Raw genomic sequence first — 15447 nt, 5'->3', positions numbered from 1 at the left:
TCTCCCTCTCCCTCTCCCTCTCCCTCTCCCCCCCTCTCTCTCTCTTTCTCTCCTCTCTCTTTCTCTCTCTCTTTCTTGCTCCTTTGTGCGGGCACATGCGTTCATCATCTGATGCCAATAGTGCTTCTGATTGTGTCTAAATAATAGTAATGCCTGTAAAATGAGTTGCAATTTCTCTTAATTGCTTCCTGGAAAGGAACAACCTACCTTTCTGGACTCTAGTCAAGGTTGAACCCAAGGTTTAATGTGAAGAAAGCCAGTGGAGAGGGAAATCTGACCTGTTCTCTCAGATGACTATAGTGGAAACACTACAGACCCAGGTGGGGTAGGAGAGTCTTAATAGGTTTAGGATGTCCTTAAAGCTCCATTTACAGTCACTAAAAGGCTGGTAAGTTTCCCCACATCAGTGAATCAAGATTTTCTAGTTCCTATCATTGATTGACAATAATATGTAGGTTAGAGATCAGTGCAAGTGGATAATGGAAAATGAAGCAAACTGCTCTGCTGAGATAAAGGGAGAGACACTGGCCTTCTTTCTAATATAGGAATCTTGGAAGGAACAAACACAGACAGAGGCAAAAAGTCAAACTTATGCTCTATTGCTTACAGCACTCTGCTTTGGGCTAAGGAATACACTTGGGTCATCACTTTTAATTAAATATTCAAGGAAATATTTTTATTATAGGCAAAGATATAATATGGAATCTGAATGCAAATTTGTCTGAGTGTTTAAGAGAAAATTTCTAGAAATTATACACTTCACTGGTCACTGGCTACTCCGGTGCTGATCAAATTCCCACTACTCTCCTGAGACTCAGTTCCTTTATCTGTGGCATTTGAGTGAGAAATCTATAAAAGCATTAGCTTAAGTCACAACATGTAAAACTGTCACTCTGTAAAAGGTAAATGAACCAATCAGAGGAGAGGGAGAAGAATAGGAGAAGAGACCATGGAGAAGGAAGCAAGCAAAGGAGTGGGGAAGATGAGTAGAGAAAGAAGGTACAGTGAGAGGACAACAGAGGGCAGAAGTTGTGAGATTACACAAGGTGAGAGACAAAGCATTTGTACACTGAGCAAGAACACAATGGTTATACTCAGCCTCCAAACCTGCAGAGGGCAGAATTAATTCTGATACCCTGAACATGCCTAATTCCCCCCTTTCCTCAGCTCAAAACACTCTCTTCCCATCTTCCTTATACTTAGTATTCCTACCTGGACAGTCTGTCCTCTCAGCAGTCAAGTATTCATTACAGATACTACTCTGTAGTTTCTCTCCTAATGGATTCTGTGTAGTTAATTTCTGTGAATTGGAAGGTATTCATCCATAATTACAGATTTGAGGAATTAGTGAAATCATGGAGGAGTTGTTTAGAGACAGTAGGTAGGGATGATGGAACTACGTGGATATCCAAAAGTGTCCTGTAGATGGATGATCTGTGTCAAGCTATGCTCTAATACACCTTACTGGGAAGCATCATATTTGGTGACTGTTCACACAGTATAACAAATCAGAGTTGAAATCCAGCACTCAAATCTTCTACACCCCCTGTATAGCAATGATCTCAGAAAACAACATTCATAATGCACAAGATACATGACTTCACAGAAATAGAATGACTGAATCCAAGGAAAAGCATATGGTATTTAGAAGAAACAAAGGGAATAAAAGCCAAAGTGATTGACGATGCATTCAGGAACAGTGGTTGAAGATGGCCTATTAAATACTGCTCTCTCTGCAAACTAAATTATTTCTTAGTGTGTTTGTATGATGTATATACCAGTATGATGTTTGTGTATGTTTGTCTGTATGTGATATGTGTGTGATGTGTGTGTATGTTTATGACATGTGTGATGTTTGTGGCTATGTATATTTTTTGTGGGCATTCATGTGTGGGGAGAGGTTTTACACATATTTTGGTGCATGCGTGGATGTTAGAGGCCTTAGGAATACTGTAATTACAGAAGTATAATACCACATCTGGCTTGTTGTGGGGGCTGGAGATTCAAACTCAAGCCCTCAGTCTTATAGAACAAGCATGGTAGTCATTGAGCCCAGGAAAGTTTTTTATACTGCTATGCAGTTTGGGCTGTATTCTGAGGAATATTTTTGCTTCAAATAAAAATTTAAAAAATGATACACATGGAAGTGTGTTCTGTCTTTATCATTGCTGGTGTCAACGCTGAAGAGCGCAATAGATTCAACTAATTTAGGAAACAGATAAGAGTTAACACCCCATCCTAAGAATCTATACAAAGGAAAGTAGACAGTATAGAAACATTGGGATTTATTCTTTTTTTATTAGATATTTTCTTCATTTACATTTCAAATGCTATCCCCTGGGATTTATTCTTAAAGATCAACCACCTGAAGCACTCAACTTTAGAAATTTTCCTTGCACATAGGAGACATTTAAGGGAGTTAGGAGGACTGATCCATCCCCAGTTGAGAGAGCCATGATGTTGAGCTTTAATTATACATTCTTTAATGATGAGATCTCATTTTGCTGACACAAACAAGTATAATTTATAGCCTAGAAGATTGCATCAGTGTGATGGATCCAGGCTGCATGTGCGATATGGTGTCATGTTTGTATGAAATATACTCTATTCAGAAAATGGACGCTCTGAATTCCCAGAAAAGAACTTCATTTCAGAACACAAAATACCATTTGAGCATATATTGCTCTCATTTGTCACAACCAATGGAACTATTTACAGAGTACATTTTAGCTGCAAATCTTCTTTTGTATGCTTAGTAACTCATATGTTCATGTGCTCTGACTTTACTTGGTCATTTTTCTCTTTGAGGTAATGTGTGAGATGAACTTCCAAATGTCCTTTTTTGGTTCTTTAGTAGGTGTTAACTGAGTTGCTGTAATTACCACATCTAGTTTTCTTAACATGATTTTTTTTTATTTCATTAAACGTCTCATTAATCCTTAAAAAGAAAAAAAAAGAAGAAGTTCTGGGGAAATAGCATAGGTGGTAAAGTTCTTAACTTGAAAGCTTCAAAACCTAAACTTGAACTTTAGAACCTACAAAAAAAAATCCATATATAACATTCAGGAGATGGCTTATTCCATAAAAGTGCTAACCATGTAAGCATGGTGAAGAACATTTTATACATGAAATCCACACAAAGGTGGAAGGAGTGAATTAGCTCCACAAAGTTGGTCTTATTCTCAGAATGTGCATAACCTTTAAGAGCATACAGCCACCAGGCACGAAAAACACACACCAACGCCTGCACACACACACACACACACACACACACTCCATATTAAAATAATATATCTGCATAGTGAGACATGTATGTGTAATCCCAGCACTGGAGGATGCCAAGGACTAGCCTAATGCCTGCCTAGACTAACTGGTAATCTCTAGGTCAATAGGAGACTCTGTCTCAAGGAAGGTATCTAATGTCCTTAAAGATAACGCACAGTCTGATCTTCAGTTTCCACATGCACAAACCCACATGTGCATGCACATACATCCACAAAATTTAAAAGAGGGAAATTTAAAATCTTACTGTGTGAATTTGACTGTAAGAGTTCCTACTGCCCAAATAATGGACCACACATTATATTTCTAGGGTATGTAATACCCTCTTCTGGATTCTGCCCACAGAAGACATACAGAGTAGTACACATGGATATGTGTATATGCAAGCATAAAATGTGCATAAAATTTATGATATTTTAAAAATCAAAGCCTTTGGATGAAACTGAATCTTTTCCATTTTAAAAGAAGCAATCCATTCTAAGAGAGTTCTTTACTTTACCTCTATCCCTATATCGTGTCCAGTGTGTCCCTCTTTTAGTCTGCTGAGTTTGTTCAATTCTCAGCTTCAGGTTTTACATTCTTCAAGAGCACAGCTGGATGCTCCAGACAGTGCAAGGTGCTCTCTGTCTGCCATTGCACCCATGTTTACCTTTGTTGTAACATTTAACAATGGCATGAATAAAGAGTTATTTTCCTGGTTGCCAAGCTTTACACCATTTCTGGAGGTCATGTAGTGTATCTTAATAGTTAATCTTTACTTCTCTAACTACAGAGGAAACTCAACTTTAAGAAAGAAAACAAATAAGTTCATTATCAAGTTCTTCAAATGAGTAACACACACAGTCTCCGGACATTTACTCCTTTCTGTTCATAACATAAGAAAATGACATGGGTGTCTCAAATTTTTTTTATAAGAATAATGAAGTGGATTTTCCATTAAATGAAAATCTTTTCCATAATTCAGCACTAAATTCCATTGAATAGGATCCAATTACTCTACATATTAAACTTAAGACAATGGATGGAATTTCTTATAGCAATGGATCCACGTATCTTTCAAATTATAGAGGAAGCATTCACTAACATTGCATAAAGAAAGTTAGGGGTGCAGGAAAGGGCTGGCAGTGTGAATGGAAATTGTTCGGGGTCCTCTCTGGGAATAGTTGGAGATCTGAGACTGGGGAGGATGCAGGGTATTTATGAGGTGACCCTGTCTGAGAATCCCTACCAGTGGAGAATATAGAGACTGAAGTGGCCACCTCCTGTAGCCACACATAACTTCCAGGGGAGGGAGGGGGATATCAATCCATTCCCAAAACCTTCAAATCCAAGTTTGTCCTGACTACAAGATGTGCAGGGATAAAGATGGACCAAACACTAAGGAAACAGCCAACCAATGACTGCTTCAATTTGAGACCCATCCCACATGAAGTCAATTCTTAACATTATTAATAATACTCTGCTGTGCTTGCAGACAGGAATGTCAATATAACTGTCTGCTGAGAGGATTCATCCTTCAGCAGATGGAAACAGATGTAGAAAACCATGGCCAAACATCAGGCAGAGCTCATGGTGTCATGTGGAAGAGTGGAGAATAAAATTTAATGAGCTGGAAGGGTAAAGGACACTAAAAGAATTACTTCTGAATCACCTGACCTGGGTCCATGGGAACCTACAGAGATGAAACCACAAACCAAAGAGCATGTGGGTGCTATACATGCTCTTCCCCCATTCCTGGAGGTCATGTAATGTGCCTTAATAATTAATCTTTACTTCTCTAACTACAGAGGAAACTCAACTTTAAGAAACACAAACAATACTTAAGAATAAGTTCATTGTCAAGTTCTTCAAATGAGTAACACACACAGTCTTATATGCTGTAGAAACAAAACACAGACTTGTAGCAGATATACAGATTAGTTTTCATGTGGGTCTCTTAGCAATTGGAGTGGGGGATATCTCTGAATATCCTGCCTGCCGTTGGATGTTCTTACCCGAGCTGGACTGCCTGTTTGGGCCTCAGTTGGGGAAAGGATAATGCTTAGTTCTGCTGGGACTACAAGTTTCAGCATACACTTGAGGAGAATGGAAAGGGGTACTACTGTTCTAACTATACTAACTAGGAGGAGGGAGTTTTAAGGGAGGGACTGGAAGAAGAGGAGAAGGTGGGGGTTGAAATCAGGCAAAATGGAAGTTAATCAAATTAACTCAAACTTCTAGTAATGTCAGGTGGCTAAAGATTCCCTGCCCACCCCCACCCACCCCCAGTACATAAATGGCTTCTTGGTGCCCAAGTTAGGCCTTCTCTGAAATAAATCCAGAGTAATATACAGTAGGAGATGGAGACTGCATATCTCATACTCCATAAGACAGTCTGCATTTTTGTTTAATATTACAGTTGACTTCTATTTGGAATTTCCACAGCAGTGACAGTTAATACTTGTTCAAATAATAATATGAAGAAAACTTGTCTTAAATACAAGTCTCTGTCAATACAGAATAGAAAAATCCGTTTTGCTAAAAACCATTAGGTCATTTCTCCATTCATCTGGTTGCTCTGTATTTTAACTATTGGATACAGTAGCTCAAATAAGAGGAAATACATCTTAGTTGAAGCAACAAGTATTACAGAAAGTGCTATAAAATGAGATAAATAGTGACAACCTAACCTAGACTGAGAAAATTTAAAAATATACTTCATTTATTCTGTGACAATGCCATCCATATATGCAATGTATCTTGATCCTTAACATCTCCATTCTCCCCTGCTACTCTCCCAAGTATTCCCAGCATATGCCATACTGGGGGGGGGGGGGAGTCTGTGTAGTTGGCAAACTATGAAGGGAAAATTTTTAAGTGAAAATGGTATTATAGGCCAAGTAATAACCAACACGTACAAATAAATCCAAGAGACATGAGCAGCGTGGTTTGTTTGTAAAATGTAGATCTCTATATTTGGTTAGCAGGGATATTGAGGGTGATATTTAGATTATTATAAGAAGCCAGATCAAGGTTTGCATATGATGAGGTTTCACTGCACCGTGAGCTATGATCTAAGCAGAACAATGATCTAATATTGACAAACCTCCAGGATAGAATGTCAACAGAAGTTCCCTTTCTGGCATTGTCTTGTGATTGTGTATACACAACAGGATATTCGAAATCGCTTCTCAAAGGTTTCTTCATCCCTTATTAAATTTTTAACTAAAATATATGAAAGAAAAGTAAATTCTCAACCTGGGTACAAACCCAGATATAAATCTGCTTTCTTTGAACATTGTGATATTTACACTCATGCTTCAAGTCTTGGTTTGAATGTTTTTGTCATTTTCTTTTTTTCAGGTGTGACTCAGGAATTGGGTTTGTGGAAATCTGCTAGCTCATGCCCTTCTCCAATGCTAAAGTTATGAGACTGATCTTAAAGAATCATGCCAAATTTTTACAGATGCTATACAAATTACATAGCAACATTCATTGGAAAATACTTCATTAAAAAGATATTTATGTTTAAAAATGCATCTAGGTCAGGATTCAGAATTTTCTCATTGCTGAAATTAGTGATTTGGAGGACATTGTTAAATTGTACACATCTGAAATTCATTCATACTAACTAGATCACTTAATCTAACTTGCTGAGAAGCCTTGTAAAGTGTAAATGTGTATGAGGGATATATGCTGTATATTTACTAGTAGGAATTAAAATTTCATTAAATTCTTACTCTGATTATGTGTATCTCCCAGTTTTGAAGTGCATCTGTTTCAAACACATAGAAATGAAATAACCAGACAGTAGCATCTGTGGTTAACAATGAGAACCTATTACAAGTAAGCATTGTCGTCCTACCTCAACCTAGGCCCCAAGGATATTGGGGGAAAGTGAGCAACTTTACAAGGTTATTAGGCAAACATAGCAATAGTTAAATGGATGAAATGGTTTCTTTTGGAAGTAAAAAAAAGTCATCATTATTTCCAAGTCAGTACAAAGCAACTTCTCAAAAATTTAAAATGCCATTTTCTTCTGCCTTATTAGCTAACTACACCCACTCCCCGTCTTCTTATCTGTTGTGAGTAATTATCACCCATAGCTCATATTTTGTCACAGTCTGGGTTATCAACTGAAAGACAGTTGAAAACTACAATATTTAGAGATGCTGCAAATCCTATAGTTATATAATAAATTGATATGAGAAAGTAAAGTGATTCACTCAAAGGAAACTGAGGCCATTTGGACAGATGGGCAGAGAAAAAGAAAGGCTTTAGCTGGAAAGATGGCTATTCCTTAGAAGTAGAATGCAGATGAGAGCAAAGCTGTTCCAGTAGATATAATCTTCTCCCACATCTTTTCCTTTGCAGTGAAATCCCTGCTGTAGTTTTTCATTTATATTTCATAGTTGCAAAATGATATGGGGCTTAGGTGAAGGAAATGGAAAATGATTTCATGTCAATCATTAAAGGTCAAAATGAGCTAGTTTGATAATGGAGAAAGTTTTCAGACTCTGCCAAATGACCAATACAGGGGGTCTCTCACTTCTGGTAGCTAGCTGTAGATGCTATGGAAAACACTGCACAGACATTCTCCTGCTCAACAAGAACAGCACATTCACTGCTCATATTTCTCTTCCATTTGGTTCAGATAAATCAAGGTCTGATATCTCTTTAATATCATGATCAACTTCTCAAGGATGTTGTGAAATTCATTATGGGAGAAAAATCTAGAACATGGAGTTTTATATTCTCATCACATTAACATGTCTCTGAGACTCTAATAATGAGTAGCAATAAACCTCAAAGAGGTACTTAATGAATGTTCTAAGTTATTTCAGAAAAATTAAAACTATCTTAAAATTTAAAATGACTCATGTAATATCTTTCTTTAAAAAATTAAATTAACAATATTTCTGTGTGTGTCATGATAAAAATTTAACTTGAAAAAAAAAACACTAACTTGCTTAAACTTAGACGAATACCCTTAGTAAGATATTTAGCTGCTGTGCATTTTGGAGTAGACACATACCTCAATTGCTCACTGAATTTTACTGGCAGGCTAGAAAAGGCAATAATTAAATATGTATTTGACCTCTGGTCTGAGACTTTACTGGGACTAAAAAACCTTAGATGCTGACATCTGGCCTCATTTAATCAAACTCCCAAGTCATAGCATTATTTTGTGTCAAAGGAGTTGAATATATAATATCTTTAATTTTTTATGATATATACACACACACACACACACACACACATATATATATATATATATATATATATATATACATATACATATATTTAACCATCCCTCTCAGACTATACACAAAGGAAACATGGAAACATTGTATCTGTTTAATATCCTGAAAATCTTAAATGGTGATATTTACAGAGCTTCTTATCACTGGAAGATAATTGCATCCTCACCATAGGTTTGTAATATCTGTATTATGGCTGGAATCCTTTTAGCCTGATTCTGTTTTCATTGTGCTTAATCAGAAACTTATAAAATTTGTAATTGGGTAAACATTCATTTTTCCCTGTGGAGATAAATGCCCACATTTGAGACAGAGTATGAGAGAACCAAACATGTATATAAATAGTTGCACACTACACAACAATAACAGTAACAGAAAGTCATTACAAAAGAGGACAGAGAATAAAAAGTTATTTTATAAGAAACCCCACACCTATAAATTAATACCTTTAACTGTCTGTCCATAATGGAAGAACCTAGAAACATACTCAGTCTTCAAGGCTGACATTACTAATGATATGAGAAACTCCTTAAAATGTTGGGGAAATAATCTTAAACAACAATTCTCACAAATCAAATTAAAAGGAAACTCTTGGAAAGGAAATTTGTAACTCATCAAAGTGTGTATATGAATGGGAGCCAATTGTACATCCATAGCAAATCCAATACTACACTTGATGAATAAAAATTGTACACAGCAGCCTAGAGAAACTAAAAGATATTCATGATTGCTTGAGGATCATTTACTTATAGGCTCTGAAGAACACTAATATGCATTGATTTCAGAATCAGTGCCTGCTGTAAGCCTACTGTTTACTGAATGTATTCAGTTTTTACAGTGCAATAAACACCCACTGCTATTTCTTAAGAAAACTGTCTCTAGAATACTTAGCTAGCAGCACTCCCTAAATGGCCATGTTGCTTAGATGTAGGGTATGCAAGAGTAACTTAGGAAATTCTCAAGTTCATTATCACCACTTTTTAAATGCCCAGAGCTGGCTTTGTAACTGCTGTGGTTGTGATAAGCTGAAGTCTTAAACACATGTCATTTAGTTTTATATACATTATCAAAATATATTGACCACAGTTAAATTAGTTTACAGAATATATGGCTCCAAGAAGGAATTTTCAAGAACCTCAAGTTATGCACTCATGCTATACAGTCTACTCATTTAATCAGTCTCTCTCACTCCCAACTTTTGGATCCTCAAAGTATTCATTCTTTTCAGATAATGGAACGTGCTAAGGAGAAAGCAGAGTTCAGAGCCACACCTTTGAATCAATTGGAAAATACTGACCTCTAGTGTTCCAGAAGGTAGAGAAACTACCTCAGTAACAAAGGTCATTTCCTAACTAAAGCCCTTGGTCTGTCTTCTGTGAACCATGAGAAGACTTTCAAGGAGAAGGGGGAAAGAGATGAAAGGAACCAAAGAGAAGGGGGAAAAGGCAGAAGAGAAAAATCAATTTAACTGACTTAAACTTGCCTCAATATATCCTCTAAAATAATTTACTAGCTTATCCCAACCTGATGTAGAGGATAGCCACTTTGGCCTTCCTTCATAACATAAACTTTAAGAAAATATTACAACTATGGATTGTGAACTTTCTAATCTTTGGATCACAGAAACACTGACTGTACTTTGAACATCTATCCACGTGTATTTTCTCTAGACTGCAAGTTCTGGGACAAGATAATGTAAGGATTTAATGTAAGGCAGAGGGATCTTCTGTAGTAAGTCAGTTCACCTTTTATTTTTTAAATTGATACTGATACCAAAAATTACAAAAGTAAAATAAAGTTGATCTAGTCTGTATAATATTTCTGAGGTTCAGTGTAGGAAAAGAAGATGAAAGAACAAACCCAGAAACTTGAGAGACAGTAGTAAGCAATCCTTGCAAACAACACAGATGGCTTAATTGCATACTTTCTCATTTAGGAGTTCCCAGGGAAGGAAAAACTTCCCTTCCTCTGCCTAGAGAAGCAGCTGAGCAATTGAGCTTGAACCTCTCACAGCTTTAGTGAATTATTCAAGTTTGACAAACTGGATTCTTTAAATAAATAGTGCAGGTGGCAGATTTCTGGGAGTCAAAAATTCCTGCCTATTAAATTCAGTGTTCTATGCTTGCTAGGGTGGAAATGTGGATAACATAGTACATACTCATTCCTTCCTGGGCACAAGGATTTTGAGGGTGGAGTGTGCATTTTTAAAAGCACTCCCTCCTGTGATAGAGCAGCCATTGATTTCCTGAGGCAATTACATTTGGGCTACAATTCTTAGACCCCAAACTCCCAAACCTTTTATATGAGTACTCATTGGTTACAAAATGCCTACAGCAGTAGAGAGCTAAGGATGGAAGTTAGGGTAGAAGTGTTCCGAAGGGCACATTGTAAATCGGTGGGTGCTGCAGTCCGCTGTTATCACCTTGCTCAGTGGCTCCTGAGTGTCTCTGCCCCTAGAGGCTTATTCCTGGCCCGTGAATTCCTGGCTGAGATTAAGAACCATGAATACAGCAGGAAGTTAAGGGAAGTTTATGATTTAAAAATGGGGCAGACAGTCTAGCAAAGCAAGCTCATTAGAGCTGTGCTAACTTTTGGGGTGCTTGGAATAGTCCAACCACACTAGTTAGGGTTTTCACCCTGCTCTTTTCTTTTACCCAGAGCATATACAGTCAGACAGTGGATAGTTATTCTCAGGAGCACCCTGTCCCACCTCACCTTCCCGCCCCCAGCTCCAAGTACTCACAGTTTGTTGCTGTTAATCCTAAATGCCACAAGCCTGAGAGCACCAAAGTCAAAACGCTGTTCAGTCTTGGTAAAGAATCCATTTCCCCCGAGTGAGTGATCTCTTCCAATAGAATGCCAAATTCGCAGGCACGAGCCTTGGCTTTTCTCTCTTTTCCTTTTTCTCTATTGCACTGTTCCCTATCCTCTGCACAGTCTGACCCTCTCCCACCCCCTTGAGCCCCTCTTCTCCTTCACTCCATCCTGATCCTCAGAAGCTCTACCAAAACCGCAGCAGGGCTTCCTCTGAGATGCGAGCTGTGCGCTGCGATCGAGGTTTATAGTTCCTGCAACTGTCCCTTTCTGTGCTTGCCTTCCTCGCTTGCCTCGTCGTCTTCCGTATTCTCTTTTTTAAAGGTGCAAGCTCCAGGGCAGCTCTTTGAGACCTGCTTTACCAATAGCCGAAAGCACCTCGTTCAGAAATGAGAGCTGGATTCAGCACCAGGGAATCGGACAGCTCCTTATAGGCGCCTTGCGCGCAGCACCGCCCCCGGCCGAGCCAGCCACACACTGGTCCATAAAAGTGGCCTGGGCGGATCCTTGGTCGCTAGGATGTCCCTAGCAGAGGCTCTGCTGTGGTATGCTTTATCTACTTGCTGGTAAGCAAAGGAAAAGATCTCTCTCTCTCTCTCTCTATTCTCTCTCTCTCTCTCTCTCTCTCTCTCTCTCTCTCTCTCTCTCTCTCTCTCTCCTTTCTATCCATGCATTCCCAGCATCCCAGCATCCCTAAATACTTACCCCTTCTCTTTCACTTCCTACCAAATTGCAGGCATTTAAATCAGGTTTTCAAAGAATGCCTAAAGGTGTGGAAAGACAGAAGCCACAGTTCCTCCTAGGATTTTTCTCATAGAAAACTTGGTAATGACCTAACCTGATGCCTAATGCCTTTTTCTTTACTTCATAAGGGAGAGTCAAAGAAAACATAAGTTGTGTGTTCAATTTCCCTTGCAGGGTTGGATGATTGACTTGCAGGATTTTCTAATTGGGATTCCTGGTTGAGCATTTAGGAATATGAGAGCTCTCAGATCTTCCGACCTTCTACATCTATTTCTCTCCTTGATTGCTGTTGACACAGTGATTCCATAAGTACTGCAGGGTGATTGGTGCTGTGGATTCAAAATGAGACAAGGTATAAGAGAGAAATTTTTAAAAACAAATTTTAAAATGTAGGAGCTGGAGGATGAGTAGAGACAAATGGGTGTGAGCCCATGGTTGGTTCTTAAAAGCTTTAGATCTAAAAACAGAAAAGAGGTTGTGATTGCTTCCTTGGGGCTTTCCATTAGAGGTCTTGATTCTTTAGCTTCTAGCATACATCTGGGAACTCACTTGCTTTTCTATAGATCAACTTATTTTGTGTTTACTTGAAGCTGCCAGAAACCTGTCAAATGTTAACAAAACAAGGAGCCAGTAGTGATGTCTTTTCTGTGCAATTTTCAAGCAAGTTAGAGTCTATAGACTCTACATCAGAGAAAGTTGATCTCTCTCTCTCTCTCTCTCTCTCTCTCTCTCTCTCATTAGTGAGCACATGGATTTATTTTAAACCACAGATTCCTGACAGCCTTTGGTCTCAGCTTCTGGCTCTATTGCAACTGGACACTGAGATGAGTTTCAAGAAGCCTCTGCATAAATCCTGACCTTTAACCTTGTCATGTGGGAGCTTCAGCTACTATCACTGAAATACTGAATGACAGTTCAATGGTAATTGGAATAACTGACCATTATTATAGTAAAGAAAGAATGATGAAAGTTCTATAAGCTGTAAGCAAACAGTCTTCTATGTATGTATACTTTAACTGGAAACAATTATGTCAGCAAATTTTTGGTTCACAGAAAATTCAACAAAACGTATTGAAGTATTAACCATATATAGAAACTTTGACACCCAATATATCAATGCTGTGGAGCACACCCTTTTCTCTCCTGTTCAGAGGAAGTTAAAGGAAGGAATTGGTAAAGGGACACTAAGTCTCTTTGCTTTAGGTAGTTTTCCTTTAAAAGGTTTCTAAAGATAGGCCCGGAGATACTGCCATCCCAGTCCCTGATCTTTGAGAGTTGCAGGTTGACTGCTCCTCTTCTGGCTAGCTTGATCACACTTTAAAGGTCTCACATACACATACATACACACATACACATATACATGACCTTTATTCACTTTGTATGTTTAAGTATATGCAATATTTAGACTTTTCTATTTCTTACAATTATTAAAATTATATATAATATATATATATATATGCCTGCAGACTTGTACTCACAAAGGCTGTAAAAGGTTATCAGATCACCTGGAGCTGGAGTTACCTACAGCTGTGAGTTTCCTGGTGTGGGAAATAAACTCCTACCTTTTATCAGAGCAGTAAGTAATCTTAACCACTGAACTTTCTGTCCAGTCTCTACTTGGGTCGTTTTTAAAGGAATAAAATGTTACATAATTCAAAACCATTTGAAGTTTTTACTTTAAAACATTTGTACCAGTTCATTACTGTAAAAAAATATTTATTTTATGTATTAATCCCATATATGAGTTTTTATGAATTTTATTACCATTTATGTCCTTAAGCATTATATTGTATTATTTTGATTTACATTTGATTACATTACATCAATTAAGAAATGGTGAAGGTGGGAATAGAGTACAGTTGATGACATGCTAATATTGGATGCAGGAAGCTTTGGGTTCAATCCTAGTACTACAAAGCTGAGGATTGTTTTGGGGCCTAGTGTTGCATACCCATAATATAATCACTATGCATATGGAGGCAAGAGGACCAGAAGTTCAAGGTTATCCTAGCAACAAATGAGTTCCAGGTCAGAAAGTTTACTTCAGAACTCATTCTTCCACTATATAAATGGCTTTTTAAATCTATCAAGTTATCTGTCCATCTATTATCTATCTATCTATCTATCTATCTATCTATCTATCTATCTATCTATCTATCTATCACCTATGTACCTATTATCTCCTTAATATGTATAAAAAGATATCAAACTATATATTTTTCTTTTTCAATCTATTTAATATAATTTTGAAATTTACTGTTTTGATACTTGAATCCCTACTTGTTTCCTTCTACTCCTATATTGTTACATTTTATGAATATGCCAGTGTTAACTCATTAGTTGTCCTGTTTAAAAACCTTGGTTATTTCCATTTTCTCCACCAATTTATACTATACAACTCTTTAACAACCTGGTAATTTTCTTACATTTAGTAGTGAAATTCTGCATTCTTAGGAATGTTTTCCTTTAGTGTGCTGCATCCCTCCACGCTTATGTAATAAGATGGCATAAATTCATGTTTCTTCCTTTGGTAAAAGTGTATGAGATTTTCTAGAAAAAAGCACTCTGGCTTTTTTGAAGAAAACAATGATAACTAAGAATAAAATCCAGTGTTCCTCAATGGCATCACAGCTTTTATGCACCTCCAAAATACAGTTTAACTATGTAAAATGTTTTCAAAATGAAAGATATAACAATTCTGCCTATTCTAGCAGATTCTCTTAACATGAACCATCAGGGCCAGAGAAATGTGCTAGCTGTTCATGTTCAGACAATGTGGAAACGTGTCACTATGGAGCCCAGAATCTTGGTTTATTTTCCAGTTGTTGGTAAATACTGCCATTTCCTATTTTAGGTGCCCATATGCAAAAAGTCTTTATAGTATAAAAATCACACCTAATTTACAACCATGTTTACAGTTGTAGTCTTTATTTTTTTTCCCTCAAGCACAGCTGTTCTAGAGCAACTTTGAGCTTTAACCAGTAGACATTTGTCTAAGACTTGCCAATGTTTCAGCAAACTTATTGTGCTTCTGACTGTGGTGAGCATCAAACAGCTGCTTCTCACAGAGAGTAGTGTAAACAATGCCATCTTTTGAGGGGTTTTTGGCCCTAAAATGTTTGTAGACACAGTAGAATATTAATAACTATTAAAACTCTTTTCAGCCAGATTGTTGTTTGCCTATTGAAATCCTTTCTTTCATAAGGATTTTATTCTGATTGATGCAGGTGCCTTATGATAGAGAGAGACTGAATAATTTTGCATTTCTTATCATGTTGCTGCACAGCATTATTCTTACCTGTAGAACATCTGAATCTGAAGAGGCTCACAGCTTTTGCATAGTCGGTAGATGCTTAGTATTCATGGA

At 37.4% G+C, this 15447-nt stretch overlaps 1 protein-coding gene across 1 annotated transcript in view; it reads right to left on the bottom strand.

Annotated features, from left to right (window-relative positions):
• Positions 1 to 11882, bottom strand: part of Cntnap5 (contactin associated protein like 5) — an 893594-nt gene extending 881712 nt beyond the window's left edge. Inside the window, exon 1 of the mRNA XM_029481690.1 lies at positions 11266 to 11882. Within this exon, the coding sequence (XP_029337550.1) occupies positions 11266 to 11347 (82 nt within the window). The 5' untranslated portion in view covers positions 11348 to 11882. The remainder of the gene's footprint in view (positions 1 to 11265) is intronic.
• Between the last annotated feature and the right edge of the window lie 3565 nt (positions 11883 to 15447).

Source organism: Mus caroli, chromosome 1, assembly GCF_900094665.2.
Source record: "Mus caroli chromosome 1, CAROLI_EIJ_v1.1, whole genome shotgun sequence".
Lineage (NCBI taxonomy): Eukaryota > Metazoa > Chordata > Mammalia > Rodentia > Muridae > Mus > Mus caroli.
The sequence above is the reverse complement of the archived record's forward strand: the minus strand, read 5'-3'. Positions and strand labels throughout refer to the sequence as shown.